The sequence below is a fragment of the Salvelinus alpinus genome, chromosome 28 (genome assembly GCF_045679555.1).
Source record: "Salvelinus alpinus chromosome 28, SLU_Salpinus.1, whole genome shotgun sequence".
Taxonomy (NCBI): Eukaryota; Metazoa; Chordata; class Actinopteri; order Salmoniformes; family Salmonidae; genus Salvelinus; species Salvelinus alpinus.
The window spans coordinates 24252434-24280357 of record NC_092113.1 but is presented as its reverse complement, the minus strand read 5'-3'; the positions used below and the strand labels follow the sequence as shown (position 1 = coordinate 24280357).

The 27924-nt window shown below is 43.0% G+C and overlaps 1 protein-coding gene across 2 annotated transcripts; it reads right to left on the bottom strand.

Moving 5' to 3' along the window:
- On the bottom strand, nt 1–27924 carry nfascb (neurofascin homolog (chicken) b). Of its 2 annotated transcripts, XM_071372306.1 has the most exons (29): nt 27836–27924; nt 27353–27485; nt 17891–18074; nt 17203–17337; nt 16959–17064; nt 16649–16839; nt 16259–16381; nt 15813–16031; nt 14515–14626; nt 13026–13210; nt 12605–12736; nt 12298–12441; nt 11091–11202; nt 10853–11016; nt 10584–10731; nt 9678–9802; nt 9395–9496; nt 9038–9235; nt 8798–8868; nt 8447–8669; nt 8105–8220; nt 7649–7859; nt 7403–7525; nt 7120–7293; nt 6881–7012; nt 2749–2818; nt 2300–2311; nt 1963–2001; nt 1–1859 (listed from the first exon to the last, which is right to left on the bottom strand). In XM_071372306.1, the coding sequence occupies exons 4-29, from the start codon at nt 17276–17278 to the stop codon at nt 1604–1606; spliced, it is 3564 nt and encodes a 1187-aa protein (XP_071228407.1). In that variant the 5' UTR covers nt 17279–17337; nt 17891–18074; nt 27353–27485; nt 27836–27924; the 3' UTR covers nt 1–1603. The 2 variants fall into 2 exon arrangements, with proteins under 2 accessions (XP_071228407.1, XP_071228408.1); XM_071372307.1 differs by lacking the exon at nt 2300–2311.

Here is a 27924-nt window from a genome sequence, read left to right as displayed (position 1 = left end):
GACATTTCAAATGTTCATTTTTAATTATTTTTTTGAAGAAACATTTCCACTGACATTATGGGGTGTTGTGTGTAGGCCAGTGACACAACATCTCAGTTTAATCCATTTAACATTCAGGCTGTAACAACAAAATGTGGAAAAGTCAAGGGGTGTGAATACTTTCTGAAGGCATTGTACAAGTGCCAGTTAAAAAAACTAAATTATGGCTGAAATACGGCGTCTGTTACAGCTCTGAATCACCTGGCAGCTTTCCCCCACTAATGTTACTGACGATGTTGCAGATTCATAGTCCCTGACTGGAAGGTTAATATACAGTATGCCGTGTGCACCATATCATTTGAGAACATGATGATACTGTACTACTGCTCCTCCATATTGTACTTTCAACACTATTACTCATGATGGAAAAATGCAGCTGGCCTTGAGCATTTCATGTCATTAGAACAGTGTTTTAATCTATTTGTGTATTAATTAGAGTACCATGAGTACAAGGTAAATCTCTATCAGTTAATATTGTCAAAATCACAAGGAACATTACTAATAAGCAGAAAGTAAATAAATGATTAAATAATATCATAGCATTTACAACTTCTAAATACTGTAGCTCACCACATTACAATTACACAAATTCCTAAAAATAAAAGTGCATAGGGGAAAACAAGGTACAGTATGGTCCTAGAGACATTGATTAGGGATATTACGGATATGTCTGTGTTTACACTTCCTGCTCACACCCAAAAGTAGACAATTTGCTGTCCAGACATTTTCAAGGCTACAGATGACATCTGTCTAGCTTTGAAAGATGTTGAAGCAGCCCACAGTCCTGAAATGTGTGTACACAATGACAATGTGTCATCATACCAACAACAACATCAGCCAAGATTCACAGATCAATGTTTAGACAAACAGACAAACAAGTCAAGGGCACAGAGCCCTAAAGGTGGTACTATATTTACTGCCATCAGGTAGAGATACAGTTAAAAGGATACTTAGCAATCCTGCCAGGCCTAAACCAGTGACTTAGCAGTGAATCGTTAATTAAGATTTTTCTCCCACTGTCATATAAATCATCATATAAATAATATTTATCATATAAATAGTTTCTCTACCAGGTGTCACTGCTTTTATCAACATGATAAACTTATCAATGTATCCCTCTGCCTAATGTGCAGTCAATATCTCTCCATTAGTAGGAATATTACACACGCACATCAACATGTACGCATGCACTTCCACACCTACAAAATACACCTGATAAGCATGTACTTTTTACAACTTCATAAATGTAACTGTAACCAGACTGTAACTATAACCTTCATATTTTTGTTAAATTGCTGCTGTATTGCATTTACAGCACCAACCCAGTGTCAATGCAGAGCATGAGAATAGAGGAACACTACCAGGCTCCAACCACATCATCTTGTGTGCCTGGATTGAAGAAGATGGTGGATTTGCTTGGGAACACCTGTGTCCCCCAGTTAGTGGGCAGTGGGCATTCCAGACCCAGTCTGATTCACGTATACAACTGTTTATAGAGGCGCTAGTGGGCAATGTTCATTCCGGACCCAGTCTGAGTGTAACACCCATTGTACGTCTTGTTTCCTTATGCAAATGAATAGATGGGGCTCATGGGGGAGTGGGCCATCGGGGAGTGGGCTTCCTGGCTCCTGCTCTCACTGAACTCTGTGTCTCTGTCATCCCTCTCCTTGTGTCCAGTGTACTGGCCAATGAAGGAGCCGTCCTCGTTGAACTCAATCTCCTGTCCATCACCATAGTCCACCAGACTGTCGTCACTATCTGTCCGTTTCATCATGGTGTCTACTGTCGTCTGGCCCCTGCCAACTTTAGTCTCTTCCTCCCTGGAAGAAAAAGGACAATATCAGAGGATATGCTTCAGGAGCTGTGGTTATGGCTTAACAGCTTTCTGCATACAGTTCTAGACTAACTGGTTATAATATTTACCGTCGGGCAGAGTAGGGAATGGTGGTGACACGACTTATCCTGAAACATTAAAATAGATTGTTTAGGAATTGTGTTGAGAGCGAGTGTTGAAGAACATTGCTATAAAATGTCCTAAAATGGTTGATCATTCAATCAAATCACTTAAACCATTCATTTGTTTCAACAATGACAACACGTTGAATTGCAGACACAGACCTTTTTTATGTTGTTTTTTTGTTGTTCAGATTTCTGATTATTGGTTATAAAAATAAAGTCAATATATAAGTAAAATAATACAAAATAATATAGTAAAAATGGTGTACATGGTGTAAACTTGTCAGTGTTAGTCTTATCATACCTTTCCAGAGACCTTCAGTAGTCCAAAGGCGAAAAGAACAAGGATGAAAATGTGAAAACATTAGTAGTCAGAATAGAGAGATCAATTGGGGAGTATTGGGGAGTTACTAGGAAAAATACAATATTCTGAAATAATGACAACACCAAATGGTACAATATTGTTAGGGAATTAAAAAAACTTTTTTTTCAATGTTGAATATTATTACCATGACATATTACAGTATGAATACATGTTTATATGACTGTAGATCACTGTTCATGTGGAATTATTTAGATACCATATCTGTCTTAAAAGGAAACTGACATGATGAGGAATACTTCACAAAATTATTATACATGGTATATGTGGTTTACTTTGACCGACACAAACCTTGCATTGGTACCACTGATACCTATCTCAAGTCAAGGTTTTCTCAGTTGATTTTCAGACAGTTCTGTTATATTGCTTACCGATAGTCAAATGATCCCTCCTGATCTTTGTCATCCACTGGCTCCAATGTCACTTCTTTCTTGTCCCGTACTGAAAATATAAATCTCTGTCTTGTTACTTTGACCAAATATAATATAAGCAATGCATACTTGGGGTAAATGTATCCTATCCATTAGATTGTTTAGTGCAATTGTGGGATCAGAAGCTTTATGCTAGTGATTTAACTATAGTATTAGGAATGACGTGTCCAGAACATTTTGAATGGGTTGGCCATGGTGGGGCACAGACCCAGTTAAGGCGGCCATAACATTTTGAACCTTAATCAATGCAAGGTGAATTGAATCAATATAATTAGGATGGTTGAATGCGTGAAATGCTTCAGCTTAGGTTTGGCGCATTTCCCTTGATCAGGGAGAAGAGCCTTGTTCAGGGAGTTGACCAAGAACCTGATGGTCACTCTGACAGAGCTCCAGAGTCTCCCTGTTGAGATGGGAGAAACTTCCAGAAGGACAACCATCTCTGCAGCACTCCACCAATCAGGCCTTTATGGTAGACTGGCCAGACGGAAGCCACTCTTCAGTAAAAGGCACATGACAGCTCGCTTGGAGTTTGCCAAAATGCACCTAAAGGACTCTCAGACCATGATAAACAAGATTGAACTCTTTGGCCTTTGGCTTAAAATGGTGCCGGAAGAAATGGAAGCAGTTTTACAGGCGCCCAAGCAATTGTGCTATTATGTGTTTTTTTTCGCGTTATTTGTTTTGTACATAATGTTTCATAATGTTTTATTTTTTACATAATGTTTCTGCAACCATATTTTACCGGCAAAAAAAGAGCTTCTGGATATCAGGACAGCGATCACTCACCTCGGATTAGATGAAGATTTTTTCTACGACAAGGAACATGCACAAGACATTCTCCAAACACCCCACAGGGCCGACATCCCCGTTATTTGCAAGAAGAAGCGACGCAGGTACAGAGTACAAAGAGCCGGATGCCTGGTCAGGACCCGGAGAAGGCGACTGGGAAAGCTGCCGTTACCGTCAATACTACTCGCCAACGTGCAATCATTGGACAATAAATTAGACGAGGTACGATCACGAATATCCTACCAACTGGTCATGAAAAACTGTAATATCCTATGTTTCACGGAATCGTGGCTGAATGACGACATGGATATTCAGATAGCGGGATATACGCTGCACCGACAAGATAGAACAGCACACTCCGGTAAGACGAGGGGGGGGTCTGTGCATATTTGTAAACAACAGCTGGTGCACGAAATCTAAGGAAGTCTCTAGAATTTGCTCACCTGAAGTAGAGTATATTGTGATAAATTGCAGGCCACACTACTTGCCTAGAGAGTTTTCAGCTATACTTTTCGTGGCTGTTTATTTACCACCACAGACAGATGCTGGCACTAAGACCGCACTCAGTCAGCTGTATAAGGAAATAAGCAAACAGGAAACCACTCACCCAGAGGTGGCGCTCCTAGTGTCCGGAGACTTTAATGCAGGGAAACTTAAATCAGTTCTACCAAATTTCTATCAACATGTTAAATGTGCAACCAGAGGGGGAAAAATTCTAGATCACCTGTACTCCACATACAGAGACGCGTACAAAGCTCTCCTTCGCCCTCCATTTGGTCAATCTGACCACAACTCTATCCTCCTGATTCCTGCTTACAAGTAAAAATTAAAGCAGGAAGCACCAGTGACTCAGTCTATAAAAAAGTGGTCAGATGAAGCAGATGCTAAACTACAGGACTGTTTTGCTATCACAGACTGGAACATGTTCCGGGATTCTTCAGATGACATTGAGGAATACACCACATCCGTCACTGGCTTTATCAATAAGTGCATCGAGGACGTCGTCCCCACAGTGACTGTACGTACATATCCCAACCAGAAGCCATGGATTACAGGCAACACACACACTGAGCTAAAGGGTAGAGCTGCCACTTTCAAGGTGCGGGACACTAACCCGGAAGCTTACAAGAAATCCTGCTATGCCCTGCGACGAACCATTCATGTACATACTACCTCTATTGGGCCGACCAACCAGTGCTCCCACACATTGGCTAACCGGGCAATCTGCATTGTGTCCTGCCACCCACCACCCGCCAACCCCTCTTTTACGCCACTGCTACTCTCTGTTCATCATATATGCATAGTCACCATATCTACATGTATATACTACATCAATCAACCTGACTAACCGGTGTCTACATGTAGCCTCGCTGCTTTTATAGCGTCGCTACTGTATATAGCCTGTCTTTTTACTGTTGTTTTATTTCATTACTTACCTATTGTTCACCTAGCACCTTTTTTGCAGTATTGGTTAGAGCTTGTAAGTAAGCATTTCACTGTAAGGTCTACTACACCTGTTGTATTCGGCGCACGTGACAAATAAACTTTGATTGGATTTGATTTGAATGCCAAGCGTCATGGAGGCAACCTGGCACCATCCTTATGGTGAAGCATGGTGGTGGCAGCATCATGTTGTGGGGATGTTTTTCAAGCGGCAGAGACTGGGAGACTCTGGAGCTCTGTCAGAGTGACCAGTCAGGATCGAGGGAAAGATGAACAGAGCAAAGTACAGAGAGATCCTTGATGAAAACCTGCTCCAGAGCGCTCAGGACCTCAGACTGTGGCGAAGGTTCACCTTCCAACAGGACAACAACCCTAAGCACACAGCCAAGACAATGCAGGAAGGGCTTCGGGACAAGTCTCTTAATGTCCTTGAATGGCCCAGCCAGAGCCCCGACTTGAACCCGATCAAACATCTCTGGAGAGACCTGAAAATAGCTGTGCAGCGAAGTACCCCATCCAACCTGACAGAGCTTAAGAGGATCTGCAGAGAACAATGGGAGAAACTCTCCAAATACAGGTGTGCCCAGCTTGTAGTGTCATACCCAAGAAGACTCAAGGCTGTAATTGCTGCCAACGGTGCTTCAACAAAATACTGAGTAAAGGGTCTGAATACTTATGTAAATGTGATATTATTATTATTTATTTTTTTTATATACATTTGCAAAAATGTATAAAAAAATGTTTTTGCTTTGTCATTACGGGGTATTGTGTGTAGATTGATGAGAAGAAAACAACTATTTAATACATTTTAGAATAAGGCTGTAACCTAACAACGGGTCTGAATACTTTTCAAATCCACTGTATGTTTCGGCCCCACAACCATGCGCTCAAGGAAACAAATTGACCCACGGCTTAATGTAATTGGGGACCCCTTCTTTATAGTAAAGACATGTAAAAATGGATTACCTTTTAATGAGTCATGAACACAACTAGTCATGATGTTGTCATCTGATTGTCAAACAAATCACTTAAAAAACTAGGCCAGCCTCCCTCAAAAAATGTACAATAAAAAAGAAACGAAACGTATAATGATTTCTTATTCATGACGGTCTGTGTTTCATACTTTTCCAGTCAATTCGTAAGAGGCTGAATCTATTTCACTAGAGAAAGCATCTGAGTGAGGCAAACAGCACCCCTCTGTTGTAGTATCTGTAGCCCAGCCTAGTGGTTAAGATTGTTGGGCCGGTAACTGAAAGGTTCCCTGAGCTGGCAAGGTGGAAAAATCTGCCGTTCTGTCCTTGAGCAAGGCAGTTAACCAAAAACTGCTCCCCGGGTGCCGATGATGTCAGTTAAAGCAGCCCCCTGCACCTCTCTGATTCAGAGGGGTTGGATTCAATGCACCTCTCTGATTCAGAGGGGTTGGATTCAATGCACCTCTCTGATTCAGAGGGGTTGGATTCAATGCACCTCTCTGATTCAGAGGGGTTGGATTCAATGCGGAAGACACATTTCGGTTGAAAGCATTCAGTTGAACTCTTTTTGTCCAGACAGCATCAGATACATGGGCTACACAAACTAAGACAAAGGGGCACTGTTTTGCTCGGATGCTTTCTCCGGTGAGATCGATGAATCTTGCTGTCGGTTCTTTTTCTTGGTAAAAATTATCAATATATTCTGAGACAACCTATCAGATCTGAATTTCTGAGGGGGCCACTGGGGTGGCCAATCAGATTTCAGGGCACCCCCTGGACATGCCACTGAGTATTAGGTCTGTCTCTCCATCTAAGAATGTTAGTCCTTTAATTGAGAAGTCTTGTGGACTACAGTATTGCTACAGTACCTGGGTATTTGCCCCCTCGGCTCCTTTTGATAAAGCAGACGACCAGCAGGATGAGCACGAAGAGAGCCACAGCACACATCACACCAATTACCCAGCCCTGAGTGGAGAGGTCCACCTGCTCCCGAGCATAAGCTGTATGTAAACACCCACACATGATTAATTGTCATGATCAAATCTGCAGATGTGTGGATGTTTAATGGCTTGTAATTGTGTGCTCTGATTGACCTGCAGTGTTATACCTTCAGTTGTATAATGGGGTGATTCCTCTGTGTACCATTCTCCTACCCCGATTCTAGTCTGTGCTGCTATGGTGAATCTATAGCGGGTGTAGCGATCATATCGGCGAACAGCAAAACTGGTGGTGTTTGGGGGAAATTGCTCAACGTGCAATTCCTCCCCCTGAGTTGCGTTCACTGTAGAGAGAGTGCACAGTAGGGAGCCATTAAGAGACATGCAGCTACTGTACTTACTGTAGATACTGTACCTTATTTGCTCACCTGGCTTATGAGTAAGTCTTCCTACCTGTCTGATATTTGAGTATGTATCCGGTGACGATGCCATTGGGCTCTGCAGGAGTGTCCCAGTCCACCCAGATCATGTCCAAATGTCTCTGCTGGATTCTGAAGGATCTTGGAGCAGAGGGTGCTACAGACATAGATCAGAGGTCAAGTCTGAGAATAAACACTGGGAAATACATGATTAGGAAAAGAACCCTGACAGAAAAAGTGTCTGCCACATCTAATACAGCACCACAATGCTTTTCCTTACTTCCCTCTGGAGTGGAGAACTCTATGGTGTTACTGGGATGTCCCTCGTATCGGTTGTTGGCCACCACTATGTACATCTTGTAGTTGCTGTAAGGGATGAGTCCCGGCAGGACACCAGAGAGACGCGGCCCGCTGGCTGGAAAGGCTTTAGACTTCATGGCCCTGCTCACACTCAGCCACCTCAGCTGGCTACTGTCTCGCCAGAAGTACACCTGGGATAGGGGGGACACAGCACATGCATTCGTTTCCTCTTTTGTTCTGTCGTTTATTCCCTCATTCATTCATTCATTCATTCATTCATTCATTCATTCATGCAGCCAGTGTGTGAAGGGCTCTTCCTCCACCTCTTTCCTAATGAATAACAATTTCGCCTGGCTCTCTACTTGTCAGAATAGATTGTCACACTTGGAATTGAAAACCAGAAACTTAACAAGCCACCTATTCCCATTAGTCTGACCTTGTATTCCTTCAGTTCTCCCATGATGCTGCTGCGAGCCACGGGGTCCCAGTGCACGGTGACCTTAGTGGCCTCTATCCTGGACACACGCAGGTTGAGGGGGGCAGCAGTGGGACCTGAGAGACACCAGAAGGAAGTTGTAATTCACTACGGTATGGCTAACTATGGTATGGCTAAATGTCAACTAGGTATAGACATGACAAAGATCAGTTTTTATGTGTGAACAATAAATATTCATGAATGCATGGCATGGCATGGATCGATCTAGGTCTATAGCTACCTGTAAATGTATATAAAAAAGTGTCTCTGTATCTGCAGGAAGGGATGGGTGGTCATACTCACGGTCTTCTCCAGAGTAGCCTATGATGACAGTGGACTCTGGGCCCATCCCAAAGTCATTGACAGCCTGGACCTTTATCTCATATGGTGTGAAGGTGTCTGTGTCATAGATGTAGTATTTACACCACCAAGTGGTAGCGTTCTTCCACTCCTCCCTGGAATCCCTCCGTTTCCACCACACCAAGTACTTTAGGTGGGGACCGTTCCACTCTCTGTTGTTTAGTGCCTTTTCCCCATACCAGACACAGAAGTTAAATTGTACTGAATAAAAGTTGTTATTCTTCATTGAATAAACATTGAGTTATAAATGAATGAATGGAGAATTAGCTTTTGAAAACACTTTGAATGTATCACCTCCCAGCTGATCATCATGTTGTTTCTCCATGTTCCCACTCCTTGGATGTTTTTAGGGATGGCGTCTGGAGCTGAGAATCATAGCAAGTACACAGATTATTTTGGGAAAGCTCATTGTCCAAGTTTTTTAATATGAAAGATAATTGTCAGCTATGTTCCTGTTCAATACAATTAATGAAGCCAATGAGAAATTAATTATTCAAAACACATTATCAAACTCATCAAGCATGAAATACTCACGTGCTCCACCAGTCTGGAAGTTGGCTGACGAGCGACTGGGTTTACTCATACCAATGTCATTGATAGCAATGACCCTAAATTCATAGATAATGAATGGTGACAGTTGCAGAATGACAGAGTTCAAGTTTCCAGGGTACGTGGAAAGGTTTCTCCACTTGAAAGGTAACCAGTCGTCATCATCATACTGCACCAGGTATTCTGGAGGAAAAGCCCAGAAGAACACACTGATTCCTTCAGTTGATGGTAGCTAACTGACTATTTCAATGAAACTATGGTGTATACGTGGCATGCATCCAGGCCTATGTTTACTCTGGATGTCCTGCTCCTGAGGTGTAGACTGTAGGGTAGAGCTGTTACCTTTGATAGGACTGTGATTGCTATCTCCAGGGGTCCAGGTAAGCCTGACGCTGCGCTCAAAGGGGTCCGACAACTGCAAGTTTGAAGGGGGGTCTGGACGATCTGGGAGGAAGGTAAGGAAACGTTTGATGCAAATTCCAAAAACATACAGCATGCTTATGAAGTCTCTATCTGCTACTCTTACATAATGCAATGTAGTTAACATTACATAACATGTAATGCAATTGCTGAAACACAGTGTATGTACTGTGTATGTTAACTAAGTGTCAAGTTATAGTCCTACCCATCACCACCAGGCGGGCGGAGGCAGTGTTCTTGTCCATCTCAGTCTTGATGATGCAGGTGTAATTGCCCTCGTCTCCTCTGTTGACGTTTGTGATGACCAGAGTTGATTCATCCAGCGACAGCCTGGAGATAATTAAAAGGACACAATACTGTTATTATTACGAAGTCATCTTGACAAATTCAGTTGAACTATTCACCATTTAGCCTTTAGTTATACTCAGATATAGACTATAACTCTGTTCATTTGATGTTAGCTACAGTGGTGGAAAAAGTACCCAATTGTCATACTTGAGTAGAAAATGACAAAAGTAAAAGTCACCCAGACAAATACAACTTGAGGAAAAGTCTAATAATATTTGGTTTTAAATATACTTAAGTATCAAAAGTAAATCTAATTACAAAAAAATACTTAAGTATCAAAAGTAAAAGTATAAATCATTTCAAATGGTTTATAATAAGAAAATCAGATGGCACAATTTTCTTGTTTTTTTATTTTATTTACGGATAGCTAGGAGCACACTACAACACTCAAACATAATTTACAAAAAAAAAAATTGTGTTTAGTGAGTCTTCCAGATCAGAGGCAGTAGGGATGACCAGAGATGTTCTCTTGATATGTGAGTGAATTGGACCACTTTCCTGTCCTGCTAAGCATTGAAAATGTAACGAGTACTTTTGGGTGTAAAGGAAAATGTATGAAGTAAAAAGTACATTGTTTTCTTTAGGAATGTAGTGAAGTAAAAGTAAAAGTAGTCAAAAATATAAATAGTAAAGTACCTAAAGAAAACTACTTAAGTAGTACTTTAAAGTAATTTTACTTAAGTACTTTACACCACTGGTTAGCTATAACTATAACCCCATTGTTACAATGGTTACAAGGACAAGTAGTCATATTCAGGCTCACCTCCAGCCTATGATGAGGAACTGTTTGTTCTTCAGCCAGGTGGTGGTGATGGCGACCGTGGGGTCATGTTGGGCCTTACACTCCAACCGGACATCAGTCCCCCGGAGGACTCTCATATTATCTGGGCGTTTGAGAATTTTGGTGGACTCTGAAAAAGAGAGGATAAGGATCACAAGAACACCTGCAATGTGATCCATGAACAGTGTAACTCTAGATTGAACGACATGCAGAAGCAAAGTGTTACAGTAAATCTATTATTAGGCATTCACCTTTGACCTCTAGTTTGACCTGGTTTTCATCTCGTCCTTCCTTGTTGTTGACAATACACACATATGTCCCCTGGTCATCCATACGGGTGCCTCTGATCTGTAGTGTCCCGTTGCTGTGTACTTTAAAGTGATTCCCCTCCAGGTTGCCCAGTCCATACTTAGACCTGTGAAAAAACAGGTAGTCAGTTACACACATGCATACACACACGAGAGAAGAGCATCATAAACATGTTCTCACCAGCGCAGATCAGGCACGGGCGAGCCAAAATAGCGGCAGTCTAGCCAGGCGCGTCTGCCCTCAATGACCTTCACCAGATCAGTCCTAGGCCTAAGGATACGTGGCTTTGCATCTGCAGATAAGAAAATTAGACATTAGACAACTCACATATACTTTTTATCTTCATTCCTGGCTGTGGAGCGATTTTAGTGCCAAAAGAAATTGTATAATTTTGAATTTTGCACAAATTAAATCACAAAATTTATAAATTGATCCTTTGTTTCATGATTTGAAACTGAATTGAATGAATGACAAATTGACGTTTAAATTCAATATTTATACATTCAGTTTCAATATGGTATATATTGCATTCATTGACTGCATATCCAGTTTACAAACTATCATTTCAAGTTTATCAAAGTTTCATATATTCAACTTCTCAAACGCATTCAGATTCCGTTTTCAAATGCAGTTCTCTAAATTCAGATTTAAAACCAAAGACAACACCCTGGTACTTTCCCAGCCAGGAAAGTTAGAGGAGAACAGATAGAATCCAACTCTCTATGTTCATAGGTAGAAAATAAATTCAACATGCCACATTGGCTTCAGAAACGGACAGAGGTTTCTGTTTACCACAGAGAGTTTGATTCTATTTGTTCTCCTCTACATTTCCTGGCTGGGAAAGTACCAGGATGCTGTATCTGGTTTTGAATCTGAATTTAGAGAACTGCATTTGAAAACGGAATTTGAATGCATTGAATATATGAAACTTTGATTAACTTGAAATTATGGTTTGTAAACTTGATACACAGACAATTAATGCAATATCTACCATCTACCATATTTACAGTATAAATATTGCATTTGAATATGCTATTAAATTGAAATTGAACTTTAAAACTGAATGCAATATTCATTCAATTCAGTTTCAAATCATGAAATACAAATTCGATTCATGAATTCAATGATTACATTTGTGCATTACAAATTCAAAAATATTACATTCAAATTCAATATCCAAATATTCTGAAATTCAAATAACATTTCTGTTGGCACAAATCTCTACATACGTGGCTCTGAAAATACTTGGTGTTGCATCTTGAGGAACAGAAAACGAAACTGTATCACACTAGAATCCTGCAATGATGACCTAATATCTGCATTTACACATATGCCAATGGATAAAGAGGTTTAGGGTTATTTTCTGCAAACAAATGTGATATCTTACGCAGTACGTTGATGTAGGCATTGGCAAACAGGTAGCCATACTGGTTAGAGGCATTGCACTGGTAAACACCAGTGTTCGCCACAGTCACAGAGCGGAAGGTAATTGTGTCTCCTGACACCTCCCTGTTTGGTACTGGAGTAGCATCTGGAAAGGATAGGAGAAGAAGAGGTAAACTATTATTTCCTAGTAGTTCAACTTACTTTACCATTTAACCTTTTCAATTAAGTGACAAAATGGCTGATATTTTTCATATCATTATTGAAAAATGTGAGTGGCATCTATAAGTGTGCTTAGGTTAACTGCTTACCCTCTATTGTATCTCCGTTGATGAACCAACGGATACTGGGCCGGGGGATGCCGTCAGAGCGGCACACTAAGCGTGCATTCTCCTCTGGGGCAAGCACCAGGTTACTGGGCTTTTCCAACCAGAACGGAGCCGCTGTCATGGAGATCAGGTCAGCAGAAAAAGACAAACATCATATCACATAAATCTACATAAATATGAAATATTTCCGTAATATCAAACCCCATACAAGGACAAGTAACCATGTCCAGGCTATATCAAACTACTGAATATCAAACCAATGGGCTATTTCCTCCCACGGGAAATCAAACAGTGAAATGTAAAGTTCAAATCGAAATCCTTGTGAGAGTAAATATGCTGAATATGTTCCAGTATCTGTGTGTTGGTGTGATGAAGGATGACGTGATGTAGATGATTGGCTAACCTTTGATCCGGACAGTGATGGTGTGTTCCAGGTATCCAATCTTGTTTGTGGCAGTGCACGTGTATTCACCAGAGTTCTCAAAAGAGGCCTTAGGGATCTGCAGTAACTTGTTGTAGTTCTTCACCTTCATGTTGGTCGTGTCCAGTTCCTCTCCATCTTTGGTCCATGTGATGACAGGGGTTGGACTATTATATGGTAATTATAATTAAAACCAAATAAAATCACAAGTCAGGTGTATTCAGGATGTGTTGAACGAACATTCAAAATTTGACGACTTGGTTTGAAGTAGTAATAGTACAAAACAAGATACTTGAGGCATTTCAATGTAGCCTTTTATGACTTACAACACTGTCCAGGACATAGCTTAAAACCAGTACAGTAGTTGCACCGGCAAAACTGGGAAGTGGAATAGTAGAAGAAGTATGGAGAATAAGCACATTCATTACCATATATGTTTTGCCCATTATAAGGAATCAGAATTGTTCCCCTGACTTGATTAGCTATGGTGAAAGACCAAATAAATTAAACAGATATGTGTGAAATATGACCGGAGCCTGCATTTGGTCCTATTTTAATTATTGTTAATTGAGATACAGTACGTTAAATATACCACTAACAGTTGGTTTTGTTTAATTCAGGGCCCTAAAAACGATAACTCGAAAGCATCATGATACTGTACAAGTCTCTTGTTCACCACAAGGGGCTTATTGGAGCTGCCATTTGTGACTGAGACTTTTAAACATACATTTGAATTTTGAAACGAGGTCCATAACCGGAATAGATTGTGAACGACTCTTGGCGGAATTCAATTGCTTGACTGCCGCGGGGGAGATTAGCAATGATTTGGTCTCGAGTTCTAGTTTTTTTTAGTTGTGTATGTTTTGATTCTATAAAGCTGTGTCCATCGATAACATTCTACAATCAATTAAGTGCATTCTTTCTAGCACCATGCAATCAATGTTTAGTTCTAAACATGTATTTTTCTTCTCTATAATGTCTGCAGCATGATCTATTTTCCTAGCCTCATGGAGAAAAGCATTGTTATAGATCGTTTAGGATCCATTTTTTAATCGGGATCCATTTTTCCACCTTCAAATGTTTAAATTAAAAAGTGCCGCGCTTTTTGCCCTTTTTTCTAAACCCTCTCAATTCGAGCACTGCTGGTACTCCTATATTTAAACTATTGTGTTGTCCCATGTTTCTGTTTTTACTGTGTTATTTTTCTGGCCTCTTGGTCAAGTCGTGGTTGTAAATAAGAAGTGGTTCTCAACTGACTTGCCGAGGGAAAGAATGTCCCAAAAAGTTTGTGGTTGAGAGGATCATGGCTATATCGTAAAAATTCATGAAAACAACTATTTGCATTTTGGTCTTGATTTAAGGTCAGGTGGAAAAATCAGATTTTAATAATACATTTTTTTAAACAGGCGGGGTTTAGCCATAATTATGACTTTGTGCATGTGGTAACTAGTGACGACCAAGGATCACTCACACTCCAGCAGCGATGCACTCGAGGAGCAGCTCCTCCCCCTGCAGAACAGTCTGGGAGCTGGACCTCCCGGCTGGAGACAGGAAGGTGGGAGCGGCCTCAGACACCATGCGGGCTGTGGAGGAAACACAACACACCACACAGAGTTAGAACCACAGAGATAGATAGAGAACTCTTTAACACAAAAGCCCGTTTTAGAATGGAAAGCACCATTATGGACTTTCACCATTTTGAAGTCGTCAACTGGGTGGGACTTCCTATGGGTTAACGCTGCAATTTGTAACTTTTTGGGCGACCTGACCCAATTCACATTGAAATGTGAGTTATAGATCTATCATTCTCATTGAAAGCAAGTCTAAGAAGAGATAAATCTGTTCTCCCCTAATTATATGATTCCGGTTTTGTACACCAGCTGAAAATACAATATTTTTGGTTATTGGAAATACATTCCACAGCGGTTTAGATGGTACAATGATTCTCTAAACCCCGAGTGCTTGTTTTGTCACAAACTGAAATTAAGCAAATTATTAGAATTTTAGCAACCAGGAAATGGCGGCGCGATTTCGGCATATTGCACCTTTAAGGAAAGATCATATAATTCCATCCAGGTCACCAGGAGGGATCAGCCAATGAATTATACTCGTGAGGAAACATTCCATAACTGCAGTTGGCAGTAAATCGCCAACCTTGGCTTTATACCTGTTCCAACAACACACTCTAGGTGGCAGTGTGCACTCTTTCAGTTTGTTTGCCAACTCATAGAAGTAGTAGAAGAAGAAAATTGACCACTTCAAAGTGGAGATGGCCTCAATGACGCTGCCCGTGTTCTCAGAGACATCATAATGGGACAGATACAATGACGCAATGTCTATCTAAGTCTATGGTTAGAACATTTCTCACTTAAATATCCTGACAGCATGGACTATAACTGTGGTTTGACTACGACTGGTACTTTACACTGGGTACGGAAAACAGTGGTGCCTAACTCATCATGGGCCTAAAGACTGTGTGTCAAGGCAGACCAATGTTAAAGAAGGGTCAGGTTGTTAAGACAAGGGGGTTGTTCATTCTTGACAGTATACTTAGTAAAAATTAAACACAACAAAAGAAGCAGAGCACACACTCACCACTGCACTAGGTCAGTAAGATCGGAGAAGAGCTATGGTGAGTCGTATTAGGGATAGTCTGAAATAAAACAATGTGGGGCAAACCAAAGCAACAGTTTAATGAGGAAGGCCAGTTAGTACATGGTAAGTTAAGTAAATGATGCAACATCCCTTGTGCTACATACCAATACTCACTTGTAAGGACTCTTACGGTAATAGGCATCTTCTGTTGGATGATGTTTTTGAAAGGGAAGCGTGCGTTGCAGCAGTAGTCGGTGGCAGAGTCATTGACGTAGACATTAGAGAAGTAGAGATCTCCATTCACCCCCATAGACACTCTACGGTCTTGTTTGATAGGCAGCATGACTGGGGGGTGGGGCTGGTGAGGCCAGTTGAAAGGTCTCCCTGATGAACCTGAAATAAATACAAAGTTATTTATGCATTTCCTGGTAAGGTCATCTGGAGTTGATAGGATAAATACAGATAATGTTTGGGATAAGTGCCATATTACAAAAACATGAACAAAATAAGCTCATCAGTTCTGAACGAGAGACAGGTGGTTGTCATTAATTATAGAATATCAATGCCATTCCTAGACATGATGTACTTCTGATTTGAGAATAGGAGGTAGGCCTACTCACACTTGCTCATCCAATAGGTCTCAGGTTTGGGAGGGCCTGGAGGAGGGCTGCAGTCCAAGACCAGAGGAAGACCAACACTCACCGTTACCGGTTCCAACACCTCTCTGGGCCACAGAGGGGCCCCTGACATGAAAACATAGGGTTAAGAGGATGCGTTTAGTGGCATTTAACACAGAGAGCTGAATCTTGCCGGGATATGGACTTATCTTAACATAAGACCACTTTTGAGGTCTGAAAATGGCTGGCAAAATTAGATTTTGTACGGATTTGTCCCTTTAAGCTTTGCTTGGTTCTGCCACCAAAGTTGAGCATTTTCAAGGTTTGAGGCCCTAGCTTTCGAATGTACTCTGTGACAATGGACTCAAAAGCCTGAATTGAGTGGCAGCTTACTAGAGATGCGTAGGTTGATCTTGTTTGAGTATGCAGTGCCATGCTCATTGGTGGCAACACACTGGTACTCCCCCTCATAAGCCTCCGGGTCAGCCCAGGCATAGATGTCCAGCGTCCCCGAACGTCTCCTCATCGAGGCCTGAGGGTCCCGTGCCACATTGAAATACTTCCCATTACGCCTCCATGAGAAACTTAGGGATAAATTCAAGTAATTTGGTTAAAGTAGTTAAAAGAGTTGTACTACAGCTACTCACAATTTTTATATGGTTTTGAACTATAAAGAAAGTGTTTTTGATTTGTCAGTTCTTACATTGGGTGAGGGGTGCCTTTGGCTTCACACTCAACGACCATGTTGTCTCTGGGGTCCACGACATGATCCTTCAACGACTGTTTTATAATGGTGGGGGGCTGTCTGACTGTAGGTTGACAAGTCAAAATGAAAGACCTGATTGCATTAGGATTGTACATTCATTTACATACTGTATTTGACAATATACAGCACTGTACACTATTATCACCATATTGCAGGGACACAATAGGTTGTATTGACTTACTTTCCAGTGGGACGTCAATGGCAGACAGTCCTTGCCATAACAGTAGTAATAGAGTGGATCTGGCCAGCATCCCCATCTCTCCAGTGAATGACCTTCACCGATCCTGTTGAACTGCCGGACGCCTTTATCTAGGAACTGTTTTATAAGTGACCGATTAAGCAATTAAAATGTTTCATGAAATCAAATTAAATTACATTTCATGACATTTATGGGACCAATTGCTTTGTAAGACAATATTTTCTAGCTCAAAACAACAAAATAAAATGAAATGCCATTTAGTATCCAAACAGCAGTATTTAATCTCTGTCCCACTCAACAGTCTGCGCTGTCACATTCTCTGACAGAGTCTCTTTGTCACTGTTTCCAAACAATAGATCCACCAACGCAACACATGCCCAGGACTCAATTCCAGTCTCAAGCCATTATGAAAAACTTACCTCCTCCACAGGACTACATTAATAAAGCTTTTGTTAGTTGCTGTATATACTTACTTGAATCCCAAAGAAATACATTGTTATAATGTAATTAATATGTCACTACTATATTACCCTGTTAGTTATAAATATATATGATACAAAGTGTAACAAAACAGATCATTGATCAGACTCATTGATCAACTCATCTACAACAATTATCAGAACTTTTCAGCCTCTTGTTAGAACACATTAGCTCATTACATCTGCGTTACCTGTCATAAGTACAATCCTTCAAGTGGAATATCATGAGGTTTCCCTCTTCCCCATCATCTCCATGACACTCCAATGCATTGAGTTTCTCCACAATTCCAATGTCCAGTTAGTGCCGTAAACAGATCAAATCCTTGGTGGTCAATCAGTACATTTTGTTTCCTTGGTCAATCAAATAGCAGGAATCTGGAGAGGCAGAGCAGAGTGAACATCTCAGTAATAGAGTTTCTGTCTGTGCCATGGCCATTCTGCACTCTGCCCACCCATCTCATGAATAATGAATGAGCTCCCTTCGCCCCCCCCCCCTCACCACCCACATCTCTGTGCCTGCCAAGCTCTCGCTCTCTCGTGTACACGCACATATACGTTCAAAGAAATTTGTGAATAAGTATCATGGATAGTTTTAACAATGAGATGAAAATAAAATGTGGTTTGAGTGGAATGATTGAGCACTGCTTGGAATTGGAATGATTGACATTGTTGAGTGTTGGACATGACATAATTTGCATGGAAAGAAAGATGGTTGTCACAACCATAGATATAGAGCCTTGATACATGGTCTGTGGTCACAACCTTGTATGCTGACTCATTTGATGATGCCTATCTGGGGAAACTTATGAGGGAAGCCAGACAGAATTGTTTGTATTTACATCAAAGCTGTGTAACAACAAAGCTTTATCTCTATTGCAGTCCCACACTCTGCTTATGGGCTTATTCATATTGAGCAATTTCAATGCCAAAAAGAATTTCATAGAAATACTCTGTGTACTCAGTGGAAACACAAGCCAGCCCATAGTCTGCACATGGTTAGCATTTTTATTGGTTTTGATGACATCAATGATGTGGGCCTTATTGTTGGCTGCTGAAAACCAGGGAACAGAGTATGACTGCAATGTTTGTCTCAAATGAATTTTATATGTAAGAAAAAACCCTGGTAAATGACCTCAACGCAAAGGCTGTTAGAAGGAATGACTATTTTATCGGCAAAACAGAGGCATATTTGTAGCAAGCAATGTCTGTTGTGTCTGTTTGTGAATTGTGTTGAAAGCGATTTTATGGTGTCTAACCCTCTGGCCAAATTAACTTCCTTTTGTATGAAAACAAAAAGAAACACTTCACTTGTTTGCACTCTGGCCACCTTCCCATTATTGTCTCCTTCCAATATGTAGCTCATCAGCATTTTCTATTCCCATTCTATTCTATACTCGACCACTCTAATACAGTACACCCCACAGGTGGCTGGTGGCACCTTAATTGGGGAGGACGGGCTCATAGTAATGGCTGGAACAGAAATTAATGTAATGGAATCAAACACATCAAACATATGGTTTCCATGCCTTTGATACCACTCCATTCACTCCATTCCAGCCTCCTGTGGTACACCCAAGCAAGAACAATCATTCTGCTGACTGACATCCTCAGAAAGGGCACAGGTCAAAGCCGTTCAGCGGAGGACTCTTCAGGAAAATAAAATGCTTTTTTCTAGAAACAGCACAGAACTCTAGAAGAGGCCTCTGTTACTGTGGCAGTCTTAAGCCTCTACATAGTTCTGACCCAAGTAGGCTAGGGGCCCAGGAATGCAGACACAGCACTAATTCATGGATATGTACTATACTCTATGCTAAAATGGACAAACACGACTGGTGAGGGTAGGATGAAAACCAAACCAATTAATTAACTCTGCCTATTTTTTCTAAAGAATACAACAACTACAAGAATCATCTGGCTTATTTATGGACAAGCCCTGGCTGACAGCCTGTGAGGCAGTGCACCCTGATGGATTGATATCCTCAAGAGATTATTTTCACAACTTGTTTGAATTGTACAGTCATATTATATTTTTTACTCCCAACAAACTGTTTATTGTGGAGATGTCACACCCTGATCTGTTTCACCTGCCTTGTGCTTGTCTCCACCCCCCACCAGGTGTCTCCGGTTTCCCGTTTCTCCAGTTCTCTAGTTCTTGTTTTCTAGTTTACCTCGTTCCAAACTTTCTGCCTGCCCTGACCCTGAGCCTGCCTGCCGTTCAGTCCCTTTTTGACTCTGCCTTGGATTACGAACCTCCGCCTGCCTGCCCTCGACCTGCCCTTTTGACTGCCTCTTTGTTATAATAAATATTCTGAGAACCAAAACATATGCCTCCTGTGTCTGTATCTGGGTCACATCCTGAGTCGAGATAGTACGAACTGGCCATGACTGACCCAGCAGACTCGGACCAGCTCCACAACGCTGTCTGCCTGCAAGAAGACACAAGGAGCTACTTTTGAACCTTATGGACGGACTCCATACCTTGGCGGAATGCCATGACCAGGGTTTCAACTCATTACTGGAGCAATTCCGCTGACTATCTATCGGACAGCAAGCCATAACGGAAACATCCCAGACGCTCAGTAACCCTGCTACCAGCGGTGCTTTTTCCCAGCCTACCCCGGCTTCCCGAGAACCCCACGTACCTCCTCCGGAGCGCTATGTTGGGGATCCTGGGGCCTGCCGGGCGTTTCTCTCCCATCTTTGAGCTGCAGCCCTCTTCGTTTCCTTCAGATCGTTCAATGATAGTATCTCTCATAACACTGATGTCTGAAAGGGTGCTCGCCTGGGCTACAGTGGTGTGGGAGCAATAATCCGCCGTTTGCCTTCGTCTGGAGGATTTTGTAGCAGAGGTGAGGAAGGGGTTCGATTCTCCGGTGTCCGGGAGAGAGGCGGCTCGGAAGCTACTTCAGCTACATCAAGACTTCCATAGTGTGGCAGACTATGCGGTAGACTATCGCATGTTGGCCGCAGAGAGTGCCTGGAACACGGAGTCCCTGGTTGACACCTTCCTTCATGGATTATCGGAGGAAATTAAAGATGTGACCTCGACACTCTCATAGCCTTGACCATAAGGATCGATGGGCGCCTACGGGAATGCAGGAGGGAGAGGAGGTCTGTTCTCGGCCACACTCGCTCATCAACGGTTTCTGCCTCACCTCCGAAGAACCCCGGAAGTCCCCAGTGCCTGTATTCCGGAGAGAATCTGAAGTCACTCGAGTTCCCTCGGGAATCATCGGGGACTGGCACGTCGTCTCCTCCAGAGCCCATGATGCTGGGCAGGGCTAGACTGTCTCCTAATCACTGTTTACGCAGGCTGAGCTCCAACAGTTCCCTGTATTGTGGTACTACAGGATATTATATATCCACCTGTCCAGTAAAAGACCAGGCTCATCAGTAGGTACGAATACGCTGGTGGGCCTTACTGGAAGTCTCCAAACTCCTATTACTCGTACTCCTCTCCATGCTATCCTGCTGTGGGGTGACCGGTCTAAATCTCTCCCGGTGCTCATTGACTCTTGGGCTGACGAGAGCTTCATGGATGCTATCCTGGTATCTGAGCTGGGTTTCTCCACCCAACCCATCTCTATTTCTATGGAAGCCAGAGCATTGGACGGCCGCTCCATTGGAAGGGTCACTCACAGTACTGTTCCCATTAACCTGGGAGTGTCGGGCAATCAGTCCATACAGTTTCTACTAATTGAATCTCCTCGTGTTCCTGTGGTTTTGGGATTTACATGGCTCCAGAGGCACAACCCCCTGATCGACTGGGCTACTGGGTCTATCCTGGGTTGGAGCCCATTCTGCCATGCACATTGCCATGCACATTCCGCCGCATCATCCCTACGATTGCACCATTGATCTCCTCCCGGCCACCACACCGCCTCAGGGGCGGCTTTATTCCATGTCTGGCCCAGAGACCAAGGCCATGGAGGAGTACATTGAGAACTCTCTGGTTGCGGGGAGCATTCGTCCTTCTGCCTCCCCTGCCGGCACAGGGTTCTTCTTTGTGGCAGAAAGGACAAAACCCTGCGCCCGTGTATCTACTACCGGGGCCTTAATGACAAAGTAAAAAATTGTTACCCTCTACCACTCCTCTCCTCAGCAGTCGAGCCTCTCCAGGGGGTGATCATATTTTCAAAGTTGGACCTTCGGAACGCCTACCACCTAGTTCGGATATGGGAAGGAGACGAGTGGAAGACAGCCTTCAACATGGCTAGCAAACTACGACTACCTGGTTAGGCCGTTCGGACGGACCTACGCTCCCGCCGTGTTCCAGGCCCTGGTCAATAATGTGCTTTGTGACATGTTAAACTGGTTTGTGTTTGTCTACCTCGACGACATCCTTGTCTTTTCCCATTCGGCTCAAGAGCATGTCCTCCTCATCTGACAAGTCCTCCAGCGCCACCTGGAAAACCAGCTGTTTGTCAAAGCAGAGAAATGTGAATTCCATTGTTCCACTATCTCCTTTTTGGGATACGTCATCGCTGCAGGGAACATTCAGATGGATCCTGACAAGGTGAGAGCAGTAGTGGATTGGCCCCAACCCACATCCAGAGTGCAGATGTAACGTTTCCTGGGATTTGCACATTTCTACCACAGCTTCATTTGGGGCTACAGCACCCTGGCTTCCCCCCTTTCTGCACCCACCTCTCCCAACGTTCCGTTCATGTGGTCCCCAGCTGCTGTTTTTGGATCTTAAGCATCATTTCATCACTACCCCCATCCTAATCCATCCGGACCCGTGCCGTCAGTTCGTGGTGGGGATCGATGCCTCGGACGATAGATTGGGGGCCGTTCTGTCCCAACGTTCTGCCAGGACCAAAAGTTGCATCAGTGCGCTTTCCTGTCCCATCACCTTAATCCCGCTGAGAGGAACTATGACGTTGTTAATCGGGAACTTCTCACAGTCAAGATGGCCCTGGAGATGTGGAGGCACTACCTTGAAGGGGAAGGAACACCCATTCTTAGTGTGGACCAACCATAAGAATCTAGAATATCTTGGCACCGCCAAACGCCTCAACTCAAAGCAGGCTCGTTGGGCACTGTTATTTATTAGGTTCCATTTTACCATCTCCTACCGCCCAGGGTTCAAGAATGTTAAGCCTGATGTCCTCTCTCGCCTGTCTAGTTCTACGGCTACACCCTCTGACCCAAAGACAATCCTCCCTACCTCCTGTCTTGCAGCTACACTTGTCTGGGGTATCGAGAGCCTGGTCCACAAGGCGCAGCGTTCACAGCCGGAACCAGGGGGCAGGGGGCCCGGCTACCCGGATGTTTGTCCCTGATTCGGCCCGGTTCCCGGTCCTGGAATGGGTTCATTCCTCTAAACTTACCAGTTATCCCGGCTCCCGTCGGACCCTGGCTTTCATCCAAAAATGTTTTTTGGTGGCCCACCATGGTTCCTGACATCTCCGCATTCGTCGCCGCCTGCACTATGTGTGCACAGAACAAGACTCAGCGGCAAGCTCCGGCTGGCCTTCAACCATTCCCTGTTCCTCACTGACCCTGGTCCTATATATCCCTGGAAGTTGTCACTGGTCTCCCCCCATCAGATGGCAACACCACCATCCTTACGGTTGTGGATAGGTTTTTCAAAGCCGCACATTTCATTCCCCTTCCCAAGTAGCCCTCAGCCAAGGAGACGGCCCAGCTTATGGTGCAGCACATCTTCTGGATCCATGGACTTCCGGTCGACATGGTCTCTGATCGTGATCTTCAGTTCTTGTCCAGGTTCTGGAAGGCATTCTGCACCCTGACTGGGTCATCGACCAGCCAGTTCTCTGGGTTTAATCCCCAATCCAAAGTCAGTCGGAATGAGCCAATCAGGACCTGGAGACGACTCTTTGTTGCCTCGTCTCTGCCAACCCCACCACCTGGAGCCAGTAACTTGTGTGGGTGGTGTACGTCCGCAACACCCGTCCCTGCTCAGCCACTGGTCTCTCACACTTTGAGTGTTACTTCAGTTACTAGCCTTCGCTCTTCCCTGAGCAAGAGTAAAAAGTCAGCATACCCTCCACCGCTGGAAGAGAGCCCGGTCCGCTCTTCTTAAGACCAACTCCAGGTATCAGCGACAGGCAGACCGCCACCAGATCCCAGCTCCCCGCTATCGTCTCGGGCAGAGGGTATGGCTCTCCCCTCGGGATCTGCCCCTCAGGGTGGAGTCCCGTAAATTCCCCCCCCCCCGCTTTATCTGCCCTTTCCCCATCTCTAAAATCCCCACTGCTGTTCGTCTTCTGTTGCCCCAGTACCTGGTTGACTGGGAGGGTTATTGCCCAGAGGAGAGGTGCTGGGTTCCCACTAGGAACATCCTGGACCCAGCCCTCATCGCTGAGTTCCGCCGCCAACACCCCGATCAACCAGGGGTTCTGTCACACCCTGATCTGTTTCACCTGCCTTGTGCTGGTCTCCACCCTCCACCAGGTGTCTCCGATTTTCCCATTATCCTCTGTGTATTTATACCTGCGTTTTCTGTCTGTCTGTTGCCAGTTCTTCTTGTTTTGGGGCACCACCAGCGTGTTTTCCGTTTCTCCAGCCTCCTGTGTCTGCATCTGGGCCATAGGGCTACCGAGTGGTGCAGAGCTCTAAGGCACTGCATCTCAGTGCTAGAAGTGTCACTGCAGACCCTGGTTCGATCCCGGGCTGTATCACAACCAGCCGTGATCGGGAGTCCCATACGATGGGACTCTCGTATAATTGGCCCAGCGTCGTCAGGTTTAGGAGAGGGTTTGGCTGGGGTAGGCCATCATTGTAAAATAAGAATGTGTTCTTAACTGACTTGCCTAGTTAAATAAAGGTTAAATAAAAATATCCTGAGTCGTGATAGGAGAGCCATTGCAATCGGGGCTTGGAGTCACAGATCACTACCAGTTCTGACCATGACCATGATGTCAACCACTGAGGCCCCTGCAATAACAGACATATAACAGTGTCACAGGAATGAGAATAGAACTTGAGCATGGCTCATCCACTTGTACTGATCTGGGCTTTTCCCCCCCACGTCATCTTGATTGAAACAGAACTTGAGTCCCCTCACAAAGGAAACAAAAGCAAAAAGTATGTTCAGCTTGGCTCTTGGCATGGCCTCTTTCTTCCCATGCATTTGACTTCAGCAGGGTTTCAGTCTGACCAGTGCCATGCACCAGATTGCACAGTATGAAGGGCTCGAGAGGAGGGCGGAGGCAGCTCTGTGAGGACAACAATGTCTCTATGTCCCGTGGGTCCCCTTTGGCACGTGAGGCTAGGGCTTGGCTAGGAGCAGATGGCATGTGGGAGGATTTCTCCATCTCTACACAAGCTGCCTGTTCAGGAACGGAGTCAGAGACAACCCATCACTCAATGCACAACCAGCGTCACTAGGCCTACACCAGTGAGGAGGAGGGGTGGCAGTTGCCAGATACAAAGGAGTATTCTTAAGGTAACATCAGGTGGCAGGCGCAATACTAAACATCATCTTCATTTGGACTGTGCTGGAGTGCTTATGCTCTGTTGCCCCTCTAATGCTCTGTTTCTCCTGACTGTTACCGGTAGTTAGAATTTTAAGCCTGGTTTGAGCCTGGACCATTTCAAGTGCCATGAAAATCAAATTAACAAGGACAAGTATAAACAATCAGGCTACCAAGACTGTCATTATAACTGTGATCTTCAATCAAAAGCAAATACTGTATGTCCGCAAAAGAGACAGCTAAAATAAGGTCAATACCAAAACAGGGAGTGCATCTAAATGCATGCCAACAGCTTCTATGGGCAATCGTGGGAACCAAAAAATTAAATAAAAATATTTTCAAAATTTTGATGGATTAAATTGAGAGCACGTGTCACTGGCCTACAAACAATACTCCATAATGTCAAAGTGGAATTATGATTTTAGACATTTTTACAAATTAATAAACAATGCAGAGCTGAAATGTCTTTAGTCAATAGGTATTCAACCTGTTTGTTATGACAATCCTAAATAAGTTCAGGAGTGAAAATGTGCTTAACAAGTCATATAATACGTTGAATGGACTCACTCTGTGTGCAATAATAGTGTTTAACATGATTTTTGAATGACTACCTCCTCTCTGTACCCCACACATACAATTATCTGTAAGGTCGCTCAGTCGAGCAGTGAATTTCAAAAACAGATTGAACCACAAAGACGAGGGAGGTTTTCCAATGCCTCACAAAGAAGGGCACCATGGGGCCAATGGTGACTTTAAAACAGTTACAGAGGTGAACGGCTGTGATAGAAAACTGAGGATGGATCAACAACATTGTAGTTACTCCACAATACTAACCTAAGTTACAGAGTGAATATGAGGAAGCCTGTACAGAATACAAATATTCCAAAACATGCATCCTGTTTGCAATAAGGCACTAAAGTAAAACTGCAAAAAATGGCAAAGCAATTAACATTTGTCCTGAATACAAAGCAAGAGAGTCCCACTCCTCATATTTTCAAGCATGGTGGTGGCTGCATCATGTTATGGGTATGCATGTGATCGCAAGGACTAGGATGCTCTGTTTCAAGTGCCTAGGAAGTTTTTGTATGATAAAAATAAACGGAATAGAGCTAAGCACACGTAAAATCCTAGAGGAAAAACCTGGTTCAGTCTGCTTTCCAACAGATACTGGGAGACAAATTCACCTTTCAGCAAGACAATAACCTCAAACATAAGGCCAAATATACACTGGAGTTGCTTACCAAGACAACATTGAATGTTCCTGAGTAGCCTAGTTACAGTTTTGACTTCAATCAGCTTGAAAATCTATGGCAAGACTTGAAAATGGCTGTCTAACAATGATCAACAACCAGCTTGACAGAGCTTGAAGAATTTAAAGAAGAATAATGTGCAAATATTTTACAATCCAGGTGTGCAAAGCTCTTAGTGACTAACCCAGAAAGATTCACAGCTATAATCACTGCAAAAGGTGATTCTAACATGTATTGACTCCGGGGTGTGAATACTTATGTAAATTAGATATTTCTGTATTTCATTTCTAAAAACATGTTTTCACTTAGTCATTGTGGGGTATTGTGTGTAGATGGGTATGAGAAAAATATATTTAATCCATTTTGAATTCAGGCTGTAACACAACAAAATGTGGAATAAGTCAAAGGGTATGAATACTTTCTGAAGACACTGTATATATATTATAATATATATTGTATATACAGAATTCACTGGCTGTCTCATTACAAAACTGCTGATTCAGTGAAAGAACCTCCCTCTTCTCATCTCAAAGGAGGATGAGATCATTTAAAGCTTGACCCTGCCTCTGATTCCTTCTGACGAGCAGCTAGAAGAGTACTCAGTCATACACAGTAATACAAAGACACTTGTCATGGAATAAGATCTCAACATCTATCCAGGACTTAAAGTGCTTACGTTGCGTACGATGCGTACGATGTGCACAACTCTCGTTTCAGGTCTATAACATACATATAAATGTAATCTAATATATATATTTTTTTTAAGTCTTCAGAGACAACAAAAATATAAACAACGGTGAAGGTAAGAGTCATCACAGGGTAGCCTCTATTAGTTGAAGTCACTAATGAGCAGCAGAAAATCTTTTGCACCAAGATTGCACCAATAATTCTTGCATTTAAATTAAAAGGCATTCATAATTGCCAAAAGACATGCAATACAAGAAAATAAAACAAAAGTTACCTGGAGAATTAAGTTGCTGTATTTGTTCAGTCTCTTTCCACCTACAGTTGCAGCTACGGTGCTTCTCCTCTGCGGCTCTCTCGGTGAACTCAGAGCAGCTACTCTGGTCTTAACATCAGTCTACAATCAGCTTCTGAAAGTTAGTGTGAGTGTTGTGAATTTTATTTTGCATTATATCCAACCACATGCGGGACAAAATTAGGTCAAACTCTCTGGTCACACGACATGTCAAATGGGCACCATAATGTGTCCTTTGTGTAATAGGGATACAAAGATAACGTCATCTCCGTCCATTGTGATAGCAAAAGTGATGGCAGACTTCACAAGTCAGTTGAATGGAAACAAAGGTCATAACATGTAATTTATTTATACATCAACTTTAATGGGGGAAAAATGTCAATTGGATAAAAGTGTATATATCAAATAATTTCATGCATTTTGTTATCTGTGCTATTACAGAGTGAAAGGCGGGGGATTACTGACCTTGTGTCTTCTCTCTGGCTGGCACGGACACACTCATTCCCTCTCTCACAAGGCCTTTCTGTCCCAAACAAAGTGTGTCTTACACTGAC